This window comes from Micromys minutus (genome assembly GCF_963924665.1).
Source record: "Micromys minutus genome assembly, chromosome: 26".
Taxonomy (NCBI): domain Eukaryota; kingdom Metazoa; phylum Chordata; class Mammalia; order Rodentia; family Muridae; genus Micromys; species Micromys minutus.
Genome location: NC_137961.1, coordinates 8,631,645 through 8,654,018, shown reverse-complemented (window position 1 = coordinate 8,654,018; position 22,374 = coordinate 8,631,645). Strand labels below are relative to the sequence as shown.

The window sequence follows — 22,374 nt, the reverse complement described above, 5'->3', positions numbered from 1 at the left end:
CTTGTGTGTATACCAGTGAGAGCAACATTTATGAATATTGGATGATCAACCATGTTATCTGCGTCATCTGGGATCGGTCGAAGCCAGTGACTTAATCCCTTAATGTCTCGCTGACACATTACTGGTAACTAAGTATACACTTACACTCTATGAGGGATATGTGTCTGTCCTAGTAAATCTTTCTCGTCTCATTTACAAACTCTAAGAGTCAATCCTCAGGTTCTCCATATTGCTTCTTAGACCTCTCTTTATGCCTTTACTGTGCTCATAAATTTTACATTTAACCATCAGATCATGGATATAGAAGAGTCATTTAAGATGGCAGTTATGCATTTGCTTAGTTTTGTAAAAGCCGATAACACTGAAAATCTAAGGAAAGCAAGCTTGATTGTTATATTGTTATTGTAAAGGTAGGTTCACCAAACAGTTTAAGAACACAGTAGTGTTGCAATCTTAGATGTATTTATTAACTCCGACTGTGAGGTCCAGGAAAAGTTCCAGTCTCTTAGAAAGGAAGAGATGCTTTCATAAATATTGCATTACCGCATACTCCTGCTCCAGAGCCTTGTCATTACACACACAGGGGCACATTCCCAGGTACACCACTGTAGATCATGCTGTTTGATTGCAAGTTCAGGAATGATAGGCTTGAACTCTCCTGGGGAGAGGATGGCTCAGCAGTTAAGCGAACTTGATGTTTTTCCAGAGGAACCAAGTTGGGGGTCCCAGCACTTTTTTTCAAGATGGCGCAACCGCCTGTTTCTTCAGGTTGGCATTGTACACATATACACGTAAATAAAAATAAAATATTTGCCAAAATGCCTCTAGGATAAGAATTTAGCATTACAACAAGTAGGGTCTGAGTAGCTTTGTCTAGTTTAAACTGGTTCTTTCTGGTCCGTTTTGGAGAGCCTCTTTGAAATTACTAAACGTTGACCTTGAAGGTCTGTAGCAGCTTTTTACCTCCCAAGCAAGAGTGTTTTATTCTATCTGTCTCTGTGGAGCAGCACCTTCATTTCTGTGTCTCCAATTTATTTCATGAACATGCATCCAACCAGAAGAATCAGGCCCCTAATATTTTAGGTTAGCTTAAGTCTTTGAGAATCATAAGACAAGTTAAGTGTCTGAGGCCGATCTCCGTGTGTAAACCATAAACATAGACTCAGAAGTCTTGGGATGGCTATGACAATCCAACCACGGGCCTTCCTGTGGTTTGTAAATTGAGATTTGTATTTTTATTTTGAATATATTTTTATTTTAACCTTTGAGAATTTGGTATACGGAGACAATATATTTTGATCACATTTGCGAGGTTTCACACCGGGCACAAATTGCTGAAGTTCCTATTTAACATATCAGAGTGGACCCAGCCACTGTGCTTTCCTGGGATCCCTCAGTTACAGGAACCTTCTTGCCAGCATACCCCGCCTCTACCCTGAACTCTCGCACTCAGGAGCTGGGCTGCCTTTCCCTGTATAATCCAACCATTTTGGTTACCTGCTGTCCTTCTTGTGGCTGCTGCACTGGTTCCCCTCTTCTCCTCTCTGTTTCCCCCTTCTCCCAATACAACACAGCTCCTTCTGTGCAGGTCCACTCTGGACTCATGCAGATGTGTCTGCTTCTGTCTGTGCCTTCCCACCTATCTTTCAGACTGAACTCGGGAACCCCATTGAAAGAGCTAGAGAAAGGACTGAAATAGCTGAAGGGTTTGCACCCTCATGGGAAGAACAACATCAGCAGCAGCCAAGGCACTGAGGTGGAGAGGGAGATTGGGAGAGGGAGCACCTTCATGGAAGCAGGTTGAGGGGGAGGAGGGGAGGGAGTGGGGGGCAAGGTATAACATCTGAAATGTAAATACAGAGAATATCCAATAAAATTAAAAAAAGGAAAAGAAAATAAACTTTTTTCTTCACCATACCATGCCACGTGTATTCTCGTTCCATTTCCTTTTCTTTTTCTTCTTCTTCTTCTTCTTCTTCTTCTTCTTCTTCTTCTTCTTCTTCTTCTTCTTCTTCTTCTTCTTCTTCTTCTTCTTCTTCTTCTTCTTCTTCTTCTCCTCCTCCTCCTCCTCCTCCTCCTCCTCCTCCTCCTCCTCCTCCCTCCTCCTCCTCCTCCTCCTCCTCCTCCTCCTTCTTCTTCTTCTTTTTCTTTTTGATTCATATGGTGCAGAATTGTTGTTTAACAAAATGAATATATTTTAAATATTTAAATAGCAGCCATTTGGCTTTCCTCTATCTTGACATGTAATCTCATTAAGCCACAAGCAACTGCATGGCTACTAGCCATCTTTAATAAAGTTGAAGGGCCCATGCCATGCGACTCCACTGTCTTGGTACGTCTATGCGGTGTAAAGCAGCAGGTACGCACTGCTCAGACCTGCTCAGTCCTGCTCAGTCCTGCTCAGTCCTGCTCAGTCCTGCTCAGTCCTGCTCAGTCCTGCTCCGGTGCTCAGCACCGCGTCTCCTTTTAAATTAAGGAAACAACAACGGCGCGGTAAAGTATTTTGGTTGTTATGGATTTTTGTATTATGATAACATTTTAAGGTTATAAAATTCCACTTTATTAACAAAAACTGACTTAGAGGTTTACACCGAACTAATGTCTTTTCTGACTATTCAACACCAAGCCTCTAGAAAATATAGGTAACAACCCATGTTTAATAAGTAAGGTAGGTTTCATAATCAAGGTTTATAAATATCCAAGGTTCACTCAGGTTCACAGTCATATTTGTCTAGTTCTTCTTTGTCTTTGTTCACTTTTTAAAGCTTTAGCTAGTTGGATAAATTAAATCATACAATAAACTGTCATATGCTATTTTGATAATAAAGGTAATTCAATTAAATCTTTAACTCTAATTTTTAAGGCTCAAACATAACTGGGATAAAGCTCTAAAATCCTAATGTCATTTAAACTCCTAACTTACAAACTATTCATTTAGTAACAGGCTCTATTTAGATTCCTGAATGTGTTTTCAAGGTTTAGCCTAAAATCAGATATATTTAATAGGTAAGTGGTACTCAAACTCTTCAGAGATCTGCTGAACATGGCAAAATGTTTGAGCTTCCCATAATAGATATGCCACTTCTTAATGTGAACCCGAAGATCTCCAAAAGTCACAATGGGGACACTATGACTCCACCTGGATTGTGATAATTCTAACCACTGGGCAAGCTGCCTCACACCTCACGGAGGGTTTGCACAATCTGCACACTTTGGGTTGATTGGTCTACTTTTCCCAGTCACAGTAAGGCCCATCTTTCCAAAGTTCCTCTACAGGAAGAATATCTCAGACCTGGGCCTAACAGCCAAAGGCCTGCTGCTCTGAGTGGCTACAGAAGATAAAATGCCGTGCTATGTGACAGCTGATAACCTAGGACTACTGCCCCCAATAGACCTATGGAGCCCATCGGAGCATCAGGTAGTGAGTCTCGGTCGTTCTAACTGACACATAGACTGTTAGGATTACACTACCAGCTGTAACCAGAGCTCTGATGATGCTAACTAACTGCAGCCTTAGCAACAGCAAGCATCCTTCTTTCCTGAGGCCCCTCCCACATTCTCTCTATATGTAGATATCAGGTCTTTCTTTATCTTGTTACCAGACTCTAGAAGGAGAGAAACTCACAAAATAGGTTTCAAAGAAACCTTTCCCTTTATTTAAAGGAACTTGCTTTTAAAGTACTCTCCATTATAAACCCCCTGAGCCTCATGGTAAATAATTGGGTAAGAAAAAGTTTAATGCTTACACAAGTTGTGATGATTTGACTGAGGATGTGAAAGTTTAGGTTTTTAGGGTCCAAGAAAGTGCTTAAGATGTGTGAGTGTAGTTTGTGATAGTGTAAGGAAGTGATTGAAGATGTATAAAAAATTTCAGATTTTTCTCTCTCTCTATAGTATTGTTATACTACGAGTTCAAAAGTTCAGAATTTTGGCATTGATCAATGTTAATTTGCTCTGTGAAGCCCTGACAACTGTTATAAACACAAACTAAACATTTTAAATGTTCTTTTATGTCTTCAAGTGTAGACTTAAAAACACTTTTTGTGCTAAAAATATCTCCGTCTAATCGATCTAGCCCTCTGCAGCATGTGTTAATACTTTTTAGCCCCAAATCAGTTTGGGGTCTTTCAGCTTCTACTATGACCCAAAGGCGGAGTCTACTGCCTTTCCTGTAATGCGGGTTTTAGTGCAGACTATGGCACTGATAATGCCAACAAATCCAAAACTTTTGTCTCTTTTGGTAAACTTAAAAAAAAATTGTAAGCTTCAGGCAGTTGACTTGGATTCACCTCTCACAGGCCGAACAGACTCTAAGTCTTAAATTGTTGTACACTTGGGACTAAGTTGATTGTTATGGGAATACGTTGTTTTGTTTTTTTTTTTTAATTATTCTTCCTGTACTTCAGTCTGGCTTATAGAAAAATGACCTGGGCCAGACTCTAGAAGTCTTGGTCTAGTACCAGTTACAATAAAATCCACCCGAGTTTCATTCTTGCCTCTTTATGCAACAGTTTTCTTCCCTGACTGTTGTGAAGTCTGTAGAGAATCACCATACCCTACCCTGAACTCTCCAGCCAAGAAGGCTGGACTGCTCTTCCCTATATAATTGGACCATTTTGGTACCATATTGTATCCTTGGTCCTCCCGGCTGCTGCATCTGGCCCTTCCCTTCCTCCTTGTCCTACACAGCACAGCTCAGAATGATCACATCTACTCTGGACTCTCCCAGACATGTCTGCCTCTGACTATGCTCTCCCACACATCGCTAATAAACTTTCCCATTCACCATGCCTAGGAGTAGTCAAGTCCTTATCTATTCCTTTTGATTTCTTTATTTCATTTAATATTTGTTTTCCAAACCTTTCTCCCTCCAACTTCTGGATTCTGCCTTCTAAGCCACCCCAACTCTTTTAAACAAACAAACAAACAAACTGTTGTGCTTAATAGAAAGATAAGGAGAGAAGGAATATGTTTTGGGGGATTTGCAGTCAGGTGTGGGTGAAGGGGGTGCCTCTGCGGGCTCATGCTGAGGCATCCCTTCCTCCCGAGGGACCAGCCATATGATGGTATGGTATAGAATAGAGTTTATTCAGGGCACGGGGAGGGGAGTTGAGGGAGTAGAGACAGAGAAAGGCAAAGAGAGTAGAGGAGAGGCGGGCCATGAGTGGAGCAAGGGGGGAGAGGAACGGGGAGAGGTAGTAGGAGCAAGGGGACAGAGCATAGAAAGAAAGCAAGAGTGGGGGGGGGGGTAAGCAGCCCTTTTATAGTGAGTCAGGCACACACAGCCGTTGCCAGGTAACACAAACAAACAAACAACAGCAACAAAAACCAGTCCGGCTAATGTACCCATCTGTACACAATGTGGAGCTATATACTGGAGTATGGTCGGTTCTGCCTGGGCTCCATCTTAAAGAACACTGACTCTCCTCTAGTGGCCATCATCTAGTGCCACTAGTTGCTCATCTATGGCAGGGGACTTATGTGTCCCCACCCCCATCGAATGTCGATCGGCTTGGTTGTGTGCAGCCCTCCACAGCTGCTGTGAGTTTATGAGTGTAACAGTCTGGTTATGTCCAGAAGGCACTTTATTTGCCTCAGAGCTTTCCAATTTCTGGCTTTGTAGTTGGGTTATAATCAGAACCTAAGTCCCCCTTCCCCCTGCAATCTAGTGTTTCATGAGATTTTTCAGGAAATTGAACACCATCCCTCTCTGTGATGCTTTTGCCCTGGGTTAGGTATCGTATGCTTTCCTTACTCAGAGACATGCTCCCCACTTTGTATCTTAAAATTCTTTAGTGTTTTTCACCACCAGTCTTAATTGGAAACAATAGAACAAACAAAACCAACCAACCAACTAACAAACAAAAACAAGTATAGAATTTGGTATTTGGTGACTGGACAGATGGTTGAGTGGGTAAAGTACTTTCTTTGCTGAAGGGCTTGAGTTTCTGTCTCCAACATCTATGTAGAAATGGTGATTACTTGGCCTATGTAATCCCAGGAACTTTGGGAGGAAGGTTGGGGCGACAAGGGGAGTGGTTGGTTTCTGAACTTGTTGGCCACCAAGTTGAAAAAGTGAGTTTCATGTTATGTAGAGAGAGACCCTCATAAAAATCACCTAGAGATCATTTCAATAAAACGATGTAAAAATAAGGTGGACTGTGATGGAAGAAGACATGTTAAGTCATCGGCCTTTGCCCACGTACTCCACATACGGATGTGACTTTAGGCATCTTACTGTTTCCTGTTGAAGGCATAAATGGGTTCTCTAAAGTCTGACAGGAAACCCAAGAAAAGCCGGGTTTTAAATGTCACCAGTCAGTTATAATGACATTTTCCTGAGCAAGGATTCACAGTTATTTTCCAGAAAGACAATTTTGGAATTTAAATTTTAAGAGACAAACATTCACATAGGAGGTGAAGTAAATCAAGTCTTGCTTCCTTAGCCCTGCTGGGTCTTCTTGACTTTTCTATGCGGTGGTCTTTCCACCCCCACGTTGTACCTGGCTGTGATGAATATCAGATTACAAAGGGTCTCCACTTAAAATCATCTCCTTTTCTTCCTATTTATCTACTTTTGTGTTATTGGTGTTAACTCTCATATAATTAAATTTTCAATAATTTTGTAACCTCCAGCTGTCAAATTTTGGAAAGCACAGTACCAATTATTAATGCTTTTGATCTGCGTGAAAATTACTTAAATTTTTCTCTGTTCTCATTACTTGCCTTTGATGATGGAGACTATTTGAGACTAAAATTTGAAATCACTATTAGTAGGTGGCAAAGTTGCTTGAACTCTGTGCTATAATCTTTTCAGGTTGAAATTTCCCCCATTTTGCTGCATGGGATGTTCTGTTCTGATTAAGAAGTCTTCTTTAACTTCCCAAACTAGCTGCCCCTGGCAAAGTCAAGTTGGAAAGATGAAAGAGCTATGAATACTTTTGTGTTTCTTAACATTGTATGCAAATATTGTAAGAGGTACACATTGTTTTCCAGCACTTCAAAGGATGTTGATTATTCTTTCAAAGACAGGATAAAAGTGGGTGTTAGGTTTCAGGTATACATAGAAATGAGCTCAAGCTGGTCTATAGGAGAATTTCTGGCAGTTAGATAAAGTCAGCATTGTTAGGAAAAAGATAAAGTGTGTGTGTGTGTGTGTGTGTGTGTGTGTGTGTGTGTGTGTGTGTGTGTATGTGTGTATGTATGTTCTATGGAGGTGTGGTAAGGGGGCAAAAGGGATGCCTCTGGTGGACCCATGTTGGGAATCCCTTCCCCTTGAGGGACCAGCCACAGGGCGGTATAGTATAGAGTTTATTCAGAGTATGGGGAGGGAAGTTAAGAGGGTAGTATGGATGGGGGGGTGGAGGGGAGGTAAGAGGAGTAGAGAAGTAGAGGCTGGTCATGAACACATGGAGAGAGAGAGGGGGAAAGGGAATGGGGAGCGGAGGGACAAAGGAGCAAGAGGGGAGAGCAAGGGAGTTAAGAGTGGGCAAGCAGTCCCTTTTATAGCCCAGTGACTGTGGGGTGGGGTTTAGAAGAATCCTAACAAGCATTCCTCAGGAACTTGTGAAAGTGATTTCCATCTGCTAAAAAGAGTCATTTCCTTTGCCTCTGGAAGAAGGAACATGTGGGATGTGCATGGGCCCCTCTCAGCAGAACAAAGTCCATGGCAGGCCTCCAGGCTCCCACAGTCCCTGTTCACAAGTACTTAGTCCTCCTTCCCTCCCCAGCTACTCTTCCTCCATAGAACCTAGGCCCCTGTTTTTTACAGCAAGGATGGAGATAGCTACTTCCATGAGTCTCTCTGGCTCTCACTGTTCCCTAGCTCTAGCCATATCCAACCCACTTTTCTTCTCTTTCTCTACCGGACTCTTCCAGATGCCTTTGGGTATTTTCTCTCCCTTATTCATAATAAAAACCTTCCCCCTAATACTGGAGTGTTTTTTCCCCTGTACCCTATCACATACAGTGAGGAGAAAAATCCCTTCTTGGATGGAAGCAATAACTGTCCAAAGTGTTGTACTTTATAGTCATGTTTTCTAAGGAAGAAGGGATGTCCAGTCACTTATTTGAGTGAATCAGTTTACAAGGAGCACTGAACAACAACGGAACTTGCAGAATTAATATATCTGCAGCATGATACCAAGATGGAAGAGGAGGTGGGGTGGTCTATGGCCTTTTTTTCTCATATATTACATATCAAGTTTTTAAATATAAAAAAGGGAAAAAAACCCATGGTTTGGATATTCAGTGAAAGGAAGGTGTCTCATAATAACCCACAGGAATTAGGTTTATTAGAAGAAAGGCTTTTAGATAACAAAGTCTAAAGGGAAGTAGAGGCTTCTCTTAAAAACTTGGAGAGGACACTCATTAAGAGTAAGAATAAAACGACCCCCAAAATTCTACCAGAGAACTCTGATAGCTGATAACATTAACAATATACAAAATTTACTCAAACAAATCAATAGCCCTTTATAGAAATGATAAATAGGATGAGAAAAAAATTAGGGAATCAATACCCTTCACAATAGCCACAAATAGTATAAAATCTCTTGGTGTAACTCTAACTAAGCAAGTGAGAGATCTGAATGTCATGAACTTCAAGCCCCTGAAGAAAGAAATGGAAGAAGACCTCAGAAGATGGAAAAATATCCCATGCTCATGGATTGGTAGGATTTACAGTGAAAACTTCCATCTTACCAAAAGCAATCTACAGATTTAATTCAATTCCCATCAAAATTTCAACACAATTTACAGGCATTGAAAGAACAATTCTCAACTTCATAAACATAAAATCCAGAATAGTAAAATAATTCTGAACAACAAAAGAATTTCTGGAGGAGTCACCATCCCTTACCTAAGGCTGTATTACAGAGCAATAGTGATAAAAACTGCATGGTATTGGTACAGAGACAGGCAGGTCCATCAATAGAATGGAATCAAAGACCCAGAAATAGACTCTCACAGCTATGGGCACTTGATTTTTGACAAAGAAGCTAAAACCAGCCAGTGGAAAAAAGACAACATTTTCAACAAATGGTGCTGGTTCAACTAGTGGTCAGCATGTAGAAGAAATTGATTCATTTTTATCTCCTTGCACAAAACTCAGGTCCAAGTGGATCAAGGATATCCACATAAAACCAGATACACTGAATCCAATAGAAGAGAAAGTGGGGAAGAGCCAAGAACACCTGGGCACAGAGACAATTTCCTGAACAGAACAACAACGGCCCAGACTCTTAAGATTAACAATTGATAAATGGGACCTCTTAAAACTGAAAAGCTTTTGTAAGGCAAAGGACACTGTACAACCTACAGATTGGGAAAAGATTTTCATTAGCCCTACATCTGATAGAGGGCTAATATGCAAAATTAAAAAAAAAAAACCCAAGAAATGAGTCTCCAAAACACCAAATAACCCAATTAAAATATGGAGTACAGAGCTAAACAGAGAACTCTCAACAGAGGACTCTCGATTGGCTGAGTACTACCAGACATTCTTAGTCATAAGGTAAATGTAAATCAAAACCACCCTGAGACTCTACACCAATCAGAATGACTAAGATCAAAAACTCAAGTGACAAAACAAACTGTCAAGGATGTGGAGAAAGGGGAAACACTCCTGTTACCAGTGGGATTGCAAACTTCTACAACCAATCTGGCGGTTCCTCAGGAAATTAAAAATAGTTCTACATGAAGATCCAGCTATACTGGTCCTGAAAATATACCCAAAAGATGATCCCTCATATTACAAGGACATGAGCTCTCTATGTTCATACAGGCCTTATTCATAATAGCCAGAATCTGGAAGCAACCCAGACAGATGATCCTCCACTGAAGAATGGATAAAGAAAATGTGTTTCACTTACACAGTTGAATATTATTCAGCTATTAAATCAAGGACATCATGAATTTTGCAGGCAAATGGATGGAACTAGAAAATATCCTGAGTTAGGTAACCCAAAGGTTACCCAATAGGGCCCGAAAGGACACACATGGTATATACTCACTGATAAGTGGATATTAACCACAAGAGTACAGAAACCCATGATACACCCTACAGACTCTAAGAAACTAAACAAGAAGCAAGGAACAAGTGAAGATGCTTCAATCCCACTGAGAAGGGGGAACGAAATAATCATGGAAGGAAGAGGGAGCTGGGGACCTGGGTGGGAGAGGGGAGGGAAGGGGAAGGGGGTAGATCAGGTATAGGATGAGACATGAGGGAAGCCAGGAGGGCCATGGAATGAGTGGAAATATTCAGCTGCAGGGGGTGGGGAATGGGGACATGGCAGGGATGGAAAACCTCTAGAAAGTCCCAGAGACCTGGGATGTGAGGGGCTCCCAGGACTCAGTATGGGTGACTTTAGCTGAAATGCCAAACAGTGGGAATATGGAAGCTGAGGAGACCACCTCCAGTGGTCACACAGGACCCCCAGTGGAGGGATGAGGACACCAACCCACCCATAAAACCGATGTTCTGCCGGAAGTGGTGTAACACTAGAAGATAGTAGACTGTGGTGAGTTCAGGGTGCATACTTGATTAGGAAACCCATCCTTAGCATAACGAACTTGAACCCGGAAGCCTCTAGTAGTGACCAAGAGGAATACTAAAACTACTTAAGGCTAAGACTAGAAACGAGGAGACATAAATGAGACCAAGAACTGAGTGTAGACCTATCTCCCTCAATAACAGTAGTGACAATGTTGGGGCTGCAGCTCAGGGGCAGAGCACTTGCCCAGAAGGCACAAGGCGCTGGGTTCAATCCCCAGTACTGGAAAAAAGGAAAGAGAAAACAAGGGTGGCAGCAGCTTGTGGGCTCCAGGTCTTATCCCACACCCGGGACTGGCTGTGTCATTGCAGCCACCTCCAAATCTCATCCCCTCCAGCTCCCAAGACTTGGGATTGCCATGGTTCTAGAGTGCTGAGTTATTAAACCCTCACCTGCTTCCTTGCAGTCTCCTAAAAGAGTGAAAAGGCAGAAAGCTGTCTGTCATGTGTGCATTGACTCGGGCTGATAGCACATGCAGTCACTTCCGCAGTCTTTGTTTTTGTGCTTATTATTTTGTGTCTACTCTTTGAACTCCTTCTAGTTTTCCCAGTGGAATCTTAGAGGAGTGGAAACAGGCCTGTGTGTTCAGTTCATGCTCCTGCTTCTCCTTTCTCTCTCTGCCTTTCTCTGTTCCTCTACTCCCTCCTCAAATTCCCTCCCCATGCCCCAAATAATATCCTGACTCTTTATTTTTTATAAAACACAACAAACTATATTTCAGAAAGGACCATTTGGTCAGACCATACTACACACAAAATATTCTTCACAGAGAGATGCTCTTCTCACAGCATGACTGAAAGTGGCCTCCACTACTACAGATTGGTAAGTAGAGCTGTGGTGAGTCTAAGTAACGCTTATCAACTAACTTAGACCCCACACATGTCTCTTGATAGCATTGCCAGAATGTGCTGCCCTAGTTCAGGTGGCCACATGTCATGTCATTCCTTCACAAATGTACCTTTTTCATCTAAAGATTATTAAAACATCATGCCCCAGCCAGTTCTCAGACTTCACTCTAGGGAAGAAAGGTTTTTTTTTTTTTTTTTTTTTTGTTTTTTGTTTTGTTTTTTTTTGTTTTAGTTGTGTTTCTATTTCTGTGTAAAAAGCTTGAAGAGAAAATGTTTTTTTTTTTTCAATTTATAGTTGTAGTCTATCGTGAGGAGAAGTTGGGGAAAAAGCTCAAGGCAGGAATCTGGAGGAAGGAACTTAAGTAGAGACCGTAAAGGAATGACACTTACTGGCTTGCTTCTCATAGCTTGCTCAGTCTGCTTTCTTATACAACCCAGGACCACCTACTCAGGCAACTGCCAAGTGATCGGAACCTTCTTCATCCATCCCTAATCAAGAAATGCCCCACAGGCTTGCCTCCAGGTCAATCTGGTGGAGGGCATTTCTCAACGGAGATTTTTCTTTCTAGATAAACTCTAGCATGTATTAAGTTGACACGGGCCAGGTCTGGCAGGGGAGTCCCTACATGGAGGCTCAGAGAGACCATTTCATGAAGTTGTGTGAATGAAGTCTGGACTATGTTAGGACACCCCAGTATATAAATCAAAGTTTTCACTTCAGTGATGCTGTTCTATTGCTAATCATGGTTGATTCTTCAACCTCATGCAACCAAGACCACAAATTCTTAATTCAAAATATTGCTCAGGCCCTGGAAGAGTCTTCGCTTCCCTCTAAAAATTTCCCAGCCTCGATCACCTGCACTGCCTTCAGCATCATCTTTAAAGCTCTCCTGATAGGAATCACTGGAGCACTTAATGGCTCTTTCAGTCCAAATCCCCAAAACCCTTCACAATCATACCATTGCAACATGGTCAAGTCTGTCTACTCTCTGCTACCAATTCTGCTAAGTTATGTTTCTATTGCTGTGATAAACACCATTACCAAAAACTACACTTAGAGGAAAAAGTTCATTTCAGCTTACAGTTACAAAGAGAAGTTAGGACATGAAGCCGGAACTGGAAGGCAGGAACTATGCAGAGACCATGGACTTACTTACTGGCTTGCTCAGCTTGCTTTCTGGTCTTAAGCCAGGACCACCTGTTCAGGTGAGACACCTCTTACAGTGAGCCGGGCCTTCCCACATCAATCACTAGTCAAGAAAATGCTCCCTAGGCTTGCCTATGGGCCAATGTGATGGGGAAATTTTCTTCATTGAGGTTGATCTTCCAAGATAACTCTAACTTGTATCAAGTTAGCAACAACGAAATCAAAACCAAGCAGGCAGACACATGTACATGTAAATTAATAAACCTTTTGTGGTCTTCTTTTTGTGTGTACTAAGATCCTTGATCTAGCTAAAGAGCCTACATAAGGACTAACGGGGACAGAAGCTCTCTTATTCCCATATATTCCCATTCTGTTTGGGGTGGTGAATTTTGATTATCAACTTGATAGGACATAGATTCTCCATGGAGATGATCTTCTGGTTAACCGAGATACGAAAACACACCCAAGTATGGGTGACAGCATTGTAGGAGGTGGGAATTGAAGGCTGCATAACAAAGTAGAAAGCTAGCTGCTGGTTCCTTCCCAACAGTGGACACGGTGTGATCAGTTACCTCCTATTCCCACTGCTGGGAGGCAGCGTATCTCCTGGGTCTGAGAGTAAGCCAGACTCATCCTTTCTTGAGCTGCTTTTTAGGTATTTTGTCACAATGAAGAGACAAGTAACTAAGACAACCCTCAAATGTAATGTCTCTCCCGTTAGCTGTTGGAGCTTCGGTACAGAGATTCTATACATTTTTTTTAATAAAAAAATTGTATTTACTTAGAAGCATTCAGAATGTCAACAGAACAACCGCAATTTTTTTTTTTTTTTTTTTTTTTTTTTGCAATTACAGAGTGGTATTCAGTTAACAGAACAATTATCTTCTTATAAGCTGCATCAGAGACAACTGAAGATGAAAAAAAAAAAAAAACCCAAAATAAAACCAAAAGAAAAAAAAACCAGAAAAAAAAAAAAACAAATAAACTATTGTCCCCATATATAACTAATTTGTGCTGTGCACTAACAAGAACCTGCTTTAAATTTCCATGCCAATTTACAACCCCCAGACTGTACCAGGCAAGGTTAGTGGCTATTGAAAATACCACCAGGACAGGGCTATCTAAAGACACATTCGGTAGTGTGTTAACTATCCAAAACAAGACACTGTACAATTTAAAAACAAATCTTACACAGCCTTACATTTCTGTTTTTTTTTCTTTAAAAGGAGTGAGCTGTGTACAGGGGGGTTAAATGCTTTATAGACAAGAAAAAAAACTGCGCTAGAACCAACTTATTCATCATCATCATCTTCTTCATCTTCATCTTCCTCTTCTTCCTCCTCTTCCTCATCCTCTTCATCCTCCTCCTCATCTTCTTCTTCCATCTTTTTCTTTCTCTTTTTAGTCTTGACCACCCCCTTTTTCGATGCATCAGGTTTTCCTTTAGCTCTGTAGGCAGCAATATCCTTCTCGTACTTCTCCTTCAGCTTGGCGGCTTTCATCTCTTGGGGCTGCTTGTCATCTGCGGCAGTGTTGTTCCACATCTCCCCTAGTTTCTTTGCGACATCACCAATGGATAAGCCAGGATGCTCACCTTTGATTTTTAGGTGGTACTCAGAACAGAACAAGAAGAAGGCCGAAGGAGGCCTCTTGGGAGCATTGGGGTCCTTGAACTTCTTTTTGGTCTCCCCTTTTGGGGGGATGTAGGTTTTCATTTCTCTTTCATAACGAGCCTTGTCAGCCTTTGCCATATCTTCAAATTTCCCCTTTTCTTTAGCAGACATGGTCTCCCACCTCTCTGAGCACTTCTTGGAGAACTCTGAGAAGTTGACAGAAGCATCCGGGTGCTTCTTCTTGTGCTCCTCCCAGCGGGTTTGCACAAAGAATGCATATGAGGACATCTTGCCTCTCGGCTTCTTAGGATCTCCTTTGCCCTTGTTTAGTTGATTTTCCTACAGTGCCCGTCCGGCTCTCGCTTGCCCCGGCGCTGTCTCTATGGAGCTCAATGTACTGTAATGGCTGTGAGAGCAGGAGCCGATTCTATACATTTTTGCTAAAGTGATTCCTGTTTTGAAAACTTGGCTGTGAAAATGGTCTTCTGATCTACTTTTTAGAACCATAAGTGGATAACCACTGGGATCTAATCATTTTTCCACATGCGCATTGTCTTGAACAGATTTTTGATCTCTTCCTTGAAATACAATCACATACCCTTAAAGTGATGACACTTCCATTTCCTTCCTCCCAACAGATTTGGGTTTTTGAGTTGTTAATGGAGAAATCCAGGTTATCTCTAAACTCTGCCTTATTTTACCAGTCACTACCAATTTCTTGGGACTTCAGCTCCATTGTTTATAAAATGAAAACAAGATACAACCCCCAGAGATATGAATAAACATTCAAGGTGCTCCTTACTAAGCCTGTTGGTCAGAACCCATGGAACTTTGCTCTTTAGTAGGATGTTCTTTGGTCCCCGGAGCTACGTTCTTTGTGTAAGACAAAGGCTGTTGTCCCATGAAGAAGAGCAGAACAGCTCATGGTTTATTCTATGTATCTCCCCAGTGAGTAACGGGTAAGTTTTCAGGGCCCTGAAAACATCTTTGGAATTATACCAAAGAAGTTAATTTTTGAGCCATTTCTCTGATCTCCTAAGGTGAATTCAAATTAATCTGCATATTTCCTAATGCTACTATGACTTTGTGGTTTTCAGGATAGGATCACATAGGATCATAGAAAATTCTCTAGAACCCCATTGGCCTTGGGTTGTTTGGTACTTCCTGTTGTTCTTTTCTGCCTAGAGACCAGCTATATATATATAGCTCACATATCCAGTCCCGAAAGAGGTCCTGAGTATAATAATTACAATGTCCTAAGCATTTCTAATGCAACACTCTAGTCCTCAGACAAGCCAGGCAGACCCTAGAAGTCAGTGCCCAAGGGCCTTGCTCTTCCTCTTCTTGCCTCTGAACAGTAGAGCAGAATTTTAGCTGATGGCTGTACCTGGCATGAATCTGGAGGGATGGTGCCTAAGCTGTGAAGTAGCCTTTTGTCAGTGATTTCTATCTCACATTTTATAGGGCTATTTCTTTGAAGTTTTTGCAGAGCCTTTGCGTATCTTAGTCTGGAGACAGGCCTGATGAACCAGGAAGTCACCTGTGGCTGAGAATTACTTAGGCGATTGGTCTTTCAAGATTTAGTCCCTTGATCAGATAAGACATTTTGGTTTGCTGGAGTTGACATGACAAAGGTGCCTTTTGTGTGACAGTAAAAAGAGCTACAAGGAGGCTGTCCCGGTTCAGTCCCACCAAAGCTGATCTCCCTGCTGCTAAGAAACCTGGATTCACCGCATAGAGGCTCTCTTTTTTCCATTGATCATCTGGTGTATCCCACTAACAGGGACAGCACAGTGCGTGGCATCCTCTTACTGCTGCTGAGAAGACAGGGCAGAACAGGGTGCTGTGTGCTTTCACGGCTGGAGCTATGCATAGGTCAAATTATTTTTAGCTTCTAAATCCTTTTATGCAGGCAGTACTCATATTCAGGGAAGTCTATTCTGGGAAGGAACTCCATGGTGCGTTTCAGGGTAGGAGGGTATAATTCATACATGTTAAGATATTTCCCTGGACTTGGGTTCTTAACATCTTCAAATGCAGAAAGCACACGTAATGTTCTTGGTGAGTACAATTTTGACTTTTTTTGGTCATTTTCAAAATCATCCCTTCTTCATCAGTCTGGGCCCTACATCTGAAAGGTCTTTGAGCCACTGTGAGTCCAGATGGGGAAGGGGACAGCAGATGGGACAAGAGTGGCTGTGTCCTCATAAGTTCAGGTGCTGTGGTCTTTTATATCAGATCATATTCATGGAACACAGTCTTAACACAGTCTCAAAATATAGGTCTATATTCAAATAATAAAAATTGTTCTTTGTAAGAGGAAGATGGCTGAAATTACCCTACCTATTAAAATTACTCCATTAACTCTGTAGCTTTTCTCAAAGAGTATTGTCATTCCCCCACACGTACAGTATAGGAGGATGGTCACAAGGGTATCTCTCATGAGTACCAGCTGCCATTAGATGGCTTCCTGCCAGAGCTACTTTGTTAAGTTCATGGAGTTGCATAGTGCTGACTTCTGGAACAAAGATAGGGGAGTTGAGTCTGGGGCTGGCCTATACCAGTTGCCTGTAGATGAGATGGGAATGAGCCTAGAGAACAGCTTCTGACTGCTGTTTCTCTTTGATATTTGAGACTAGCTTCCTCATTAGTGGTTCCTAAAAATTCTGTCTTAGCATAAAAAACAAAAAAACAAAACAAAAAGCAAACAAAACAAAAACCCCCACAACATTTTATTGTGTCAAAAAGAAGAGCAAGAAGAAATTTACAAAGCACAGTTGACATTCCTAAGAGAACTATAAGCCCCTTTGACAGTAGGAAGGAAAATAGTGGCAGGAGCTGAGACAATGGTCACATCTACAATCAGGAGCATGGAGAGAAATGCTGATGCTCAACTCTGCTCTTTTCCTTTATTTAAAGTTCAGTCCTGGATCTCATTCCATGGGATGGGGTTACCTACATTTATGTTGGGTCTTCCCTGCTCATTTAAAACTCCCAGGAAATAGTCTCACAGATATACCCAGATTGATGTTTCCTTAGTGATTATAAATTTATCAAGTTGCCAATCAAGGTTTATCATCACATTTTGTAACTCTTTTTTTTTATATATATAAGCCTATACATAAAACTGTTTATCTCATTTTATAGATGGGAAAGTCAGTCACTTAAATTCCTTGCTCACTGTCTTGCCCTTAGTAAGCAGATAAGTTTAGACCAGTGGGTCTCTCTACCTTACCAGTACTGTTATCCTTAATAGAGTCATGTGTGGTGACCCAAACCATGAAGTTATTTTGTTATTTCATAACTATTATTCTTCTACTGTTGAGAATTGTAATATAAATATCTGTTTTTTCCAATGGTCTTGGGTGACCCCTGTGAAAGGGTCATTCAACCTCTGAAGGGATCATGACCCACAGGTTGAGAACCACTGCTTTAAATAAATTCAGAGAGGTAAGCAATCAGCCAGGCTTCTCTTTTCCCTTTGCTGCATTGAGAAAGCGAGGGGATGTCCTACATTCATAGAGGCTCCTCCAGTTTGAGGGGGTACTGGCTGGTATTCTAACATCCCAGCCCAGAATGTAGCATAAGACTCAGAGTGACCAGTATACTTCAGTCTACACCCAGGGACACCATTGTTTATTTTCAGAGTAATGAGGGGGTTCTTTTATTTAGTGCCTATAAGTAGACCATGTTGGGAAACCCTGCTACTTAATGTCAAAGTCTACCACATCAGGATAGCTCCTTTGAGTTCAGTACAAAATGGAGGACTCCCTTTTTCCAGTAGAGCTTCCCCTTCTCTGATCTTATCTGGGGAGCCCAACCTTCACAGCCTCTACTTAAGGAAGGTCAAGTAGCCCTTGGCAAGCTTGCAAGTTCAATTTCCTCTTTCCCCGATAAGAACCTGCCCAGCAAGTACTTCAATGCTGCTCCATAGAAACACATACACTAAATACTGCATCATTTAGTCCAAGTTGCAGTTTAAGTTCAGAGTGAGGTGCTTTCCTCATGAGGCTGTGCTTAGTGACAAGGGCCATAGGCATTTTGCCACAGAATAGGATGTGAGCGCTTCTTGCCTCTTTCTCTTATCTGGGTACTTAACCCTGGTTCCCTTGAGTTGCTAAATGGGAATTAGTAGCTATCTTAGTTAGGGTTTTATAACTGTGAAGAGACACCATGACCAAGGCAACTCTTTTTTTTTTTGTTTTGTTTTTTATATTTCATAACAATAAAAATGTGTAATATCAGGAATGTATAATGCTATAATGATTATAAATGTAAAGTCATCTAGCAATGAAAATTTATACATTAAACAAAATCTGACAATCGAAGAAAAAGAAAATTTAAATTTTAACCTTAACCTAAATACTCCAGTTACTCTCAGTAAATGATTAAAACTCTGAGCACAAAGTCAGAAAGTCTCTGGAAAACCCTCTTTGCAATCATCCTAACTGACAGATGCTAACCACTGAATCTGTGTTTTCAGGTACATAAGAAACATTTTTTATCAGTTGGCTGGGCATGATGGTACATGCCTTTAATCCCAGCACTTGGGAGACAGAGGCAAGCAGATTTCTGAGTTTGAGGCCAGCCTGGTTTCCAGGAGAAACTCTGTCTTTTCTTTCTTTCTTTTTTTTAAAGAGGGATACATTTACAGATTTTTAAAGGCATTTTGGCATAACATAATATGAATAATTTTGTCAGTATTTAATTCTTTTAGAGGTTTAATAGCATGTGTAGAAATCCCATGAATTACCATAAGCATGAAGTACATGTAGGACAGAACATAACATGGAAACAGATTTCTTGTTGGGTATAGATTAAGCATTATGATCCGTGAATACCAAAAATTGCCACAAGGCTATATTCGTAGCTCTTGGATTATTAATGATTTGAGGTCCAGGTGTACCACACTCTGAGAGGGTGCTATACATTGTTTTCCCTAAGAAGGACTGGGGCTTTCTTTTTCTTTTCTTTTCTTTCTTTTTTTCTTTTTTTTTTTTTTTTGGCCTTTGTTTTTTCTTGAACTTCATATAGTCTGTGAGTTGTTTCTGGGGTGTTCAGAGCTTTCTGGAGTTAGTATCCAATTATCAGTGACTGCATATTATGTCTGTTCTTTTGTGACTGGGTTACCTCACTCAGGATGATAGTTTCTAGATGCATCCATTTTCTTAGGAATTTCATAAAGACATTGTTTCTGATAGTTGATTAGTACTCCATTGTGTAAATATACCACAATTTTTGTATCCAATCATCTACTGAAGGACATCTGGGTTCTTTCCAGCTTCTGGCTATTATAAATAGGGCTGCTATGAACATTGTGGTGCATGTGTCTTTGTTGTATTTTAGAGCTTCTCTGGGGTATATGCCCAGAAGTGGAATAAGTGGGTCTTCAGGTAGTACTATGTCCAATTTTCTGAGGAACTGCCAGACTGATTTTCAGAGTGGTCGTACCAGTTTACAACCCCACTAACAGTGGAGGAGTGTTCCTCTTTCTCCACATCCTCGCCAGCATCTGCTGTCATCTGAATTTTTGATCTTAGCCATTCTGGTTGGTGTGAGGTGGAATCTCAGGGTTGTTTTGATTTGCATTTCCCTGATGGCTAAGGATGTCAAGCACTTCCTTAGATGCTTCTCAGCATTCGATATTCCTCAATTGAGAATTGTTTGTTTAGCTCTGTACCCCATTTTTAAAATAGGGCTGTTTGAGTCTCTGGTGTCTAACTTCTTGAGTTCTTTGTATACCTTGGATATTAGGCCTCTATCAGATGTGGTGTTGGTAAAGATCTTTTTCCACCCTGTTGGCTGCCGTTTTGTTTTCTTGACAGTGTCCTTAGCCTTACAGAAACTTTGCAATCTCATTAAGTCCTATTTGTCAGTCTTTGACTTTAGAGCATGAGCCATTGGTGTTCTATTCAGGAAAATTTCCCCTGTGCCTATGTGTTCTAAGGTTTTCCCTACTTTCTCTTCTAATAGTTTCAGTGTACCTAGTTTAATGTGGAGATCTTTGATCTACTTGCACTTGAACTTTGTACAAGGAGATAAGAAAGGGTCTATTTTCATTCTTCTGCATGGTGAGTGCCAGTTGGACCAACACCATTTGTTGAAGAGGCTGTCCTTTTTCTATTGAATGTTTACAGCTGCTTTGTCAAAAATCAGGTGACCATATATGTGAGGGATCATTTCTAGATCTTCTATTCTATTCCATTGATCCACGTGCCTATCTCTGTACCAGTACCATGCAGTTTTTAACACAATTGCAAGGCAAGTCTTATAACGGGCATTTCATTGAGTCTGGCTCACAGGTTCAGAGGTTCAGTTCATTATTATCAAGGCTAGGAGCATGGCAGCATCCAGCCAGATATGGTGCTGGAGAAGAAGCTGAGAGTTCTACTTCTTGATCCAACGGAGAACAGAAGACTGACTGCTCTATGGCTGGGAGGATGGTCTCAAAGGTCACCTCCACAGTGACACACTTACTCCCACAAGGCCACACCTCCTAATAGCACCACTCCCTGGGCCAAGCATAAAACTGATGCTTACTTTTCTCCTTTGCATAGCAGTTTCCAAAAATATAAAAGCTAGCTAGTGAGGATGAAGCGTTCAGGTCACTTCGATCCCAATTGCTCCATGTTCTGAGACTCAGTATGTAATGTTTTGGGCAGTGGGGTCTTATTGTCACATTTTTCAGGGTAAGTAGGATTAATGGCAATATCCTGTGATGTTTGGGGTCTTTGGGACCTCACTGGCCCAAAACTCCAGTCAAGATAATTTATCCCTGACATTAGGACTTCTTATTTGATAACCTCTGGTATGTCTAGTAGGGGCATCGTTACTCCATTATTACTCCAGCATTTTAACTATTTTTTATATATGTACATGTTTATTTTTTAGAAAACTTCCAAAGTAGTAGTTTCTCATATGACTTTTGCAGAAGGCCCCTAGTGTTACTCATCTCTCTTGCAAATACTGCCCAAAGCTTAACCATGCTTTGTTTGACTGTCACTGGGTCTTTTCACTTTCGCTGAGCTCTCCTCTTCCTGTTTGCCATGTAGCTGTTTGAAAGTTTCCACTGCTGACCTTGCTGGCTTTATTGGAACCTGACCCTAGAAGACATAACTTTCTCTCTTCTCTCCATCTCTTCTACCCAGAAGCTAACTGAGATTCAGAGCTTTTCTGCCCTATTGATTTTCTTTCAAACTCTAATAACATTGTCCTCCAGCTTCCTTCTGAATCTATTTAATTAATTTTTTTTTTTACTGGTTTAAGAAACCAGAGAGGAAATCCTAATTCCTCATTTCTTGGAAATATCAAGGCAAGTATGCAGAAAGTAGGAACTTTGGAAACAACACCCTTCAAGTAATATAAAATATCTTGGTATAAGTCTAACCAAGCAAGTGAAAGATCTATATGATAAGAACTTCAAGTCTCTGAAGAAAGAAATTTTTTTAATGATTTATTAAAATTTTATTTCATGTAATAAATTATACAATTTTTTATTTTTAAACAGTTTATACCAAAAATATTTCTGGAATTGTTTTTCCATTTTGGTAATATACAAGTCAGAAGGTTGATGACAGCCTAAACCCCCACCCCAGTTACACACTTAAACTTAGCCTTCCTTCACCTTTTCCCCAAAAGCTCCTATTGGCATTATTTGATTTAAAAAAAAATGATATAAAGACAATCAAATTGAAGATCCCAGAAGATGGAAAGATCTCCCATGTTCGTGGATAGGCAGGATTACTATAGTAAAAATGGCCATCTTGTTAAAAGCAATCTACAGATTCAATGCAATCCCCATCAAAATTCCAACTCATTATAGAGCTAGAAAGCAATTTGCGAATTCATTTGGAATAACCAAAAACCCAGGATAGCGAAAACTATTCTGAACAATAAAAGAACTTCTGGGGGAATCACTGTTCCTGATCTCAAGCTGTATTACAAAGAAATTGTGATTAAAAACTGCATGATATTGGTACAGAGACAGGCAGGTAGGTCAATGTAATAGAATTAAAAACCTAGAAATAAATCCACACACCTATGGTCACTCGATCTTTGACAAAGGAACTAAAACTATCCAGTGGAAAAAAAAGACAGTGTATTCAAGAAATGGTGCTGTTTCTGTAAGACTTGAAGTGAGTTTTAACTACTGGGAGACCCCCCCTAAGTGAGACACAAGAATAGAGTTTGATGCAAACGCAAGAGGTTTATTT

General features: G+C 40.9%; 1 protein-coding gene across 1 annotated transcript; it reads right to left on the bottom strand.

The window, feature by feature from the left end:
• Window positions 1–13,840: 13,840 nt before the first annotated feature.
• Window positions 13,841–14,476, bottom strand: LOC308437659 (high mobility group protein B1-like; the record flags this gene model as incomplete). Its single annotated transcript, XM_080938769.1, has 1 exon — window positions 13,841–14,476. The coding sequence occupies exon 1, from the start codon at window positions 14,447–14,449 to the stop codon at window positions 13,841–13,843; it is 609 nt and encodes a 202-aa protein (XP_080794895.1). The 5' UTR covers window positions 14,450–14,476.
• Between the last annotated feature and the right edge of the window lie 7,898 nt (window positions 14,477–22,374).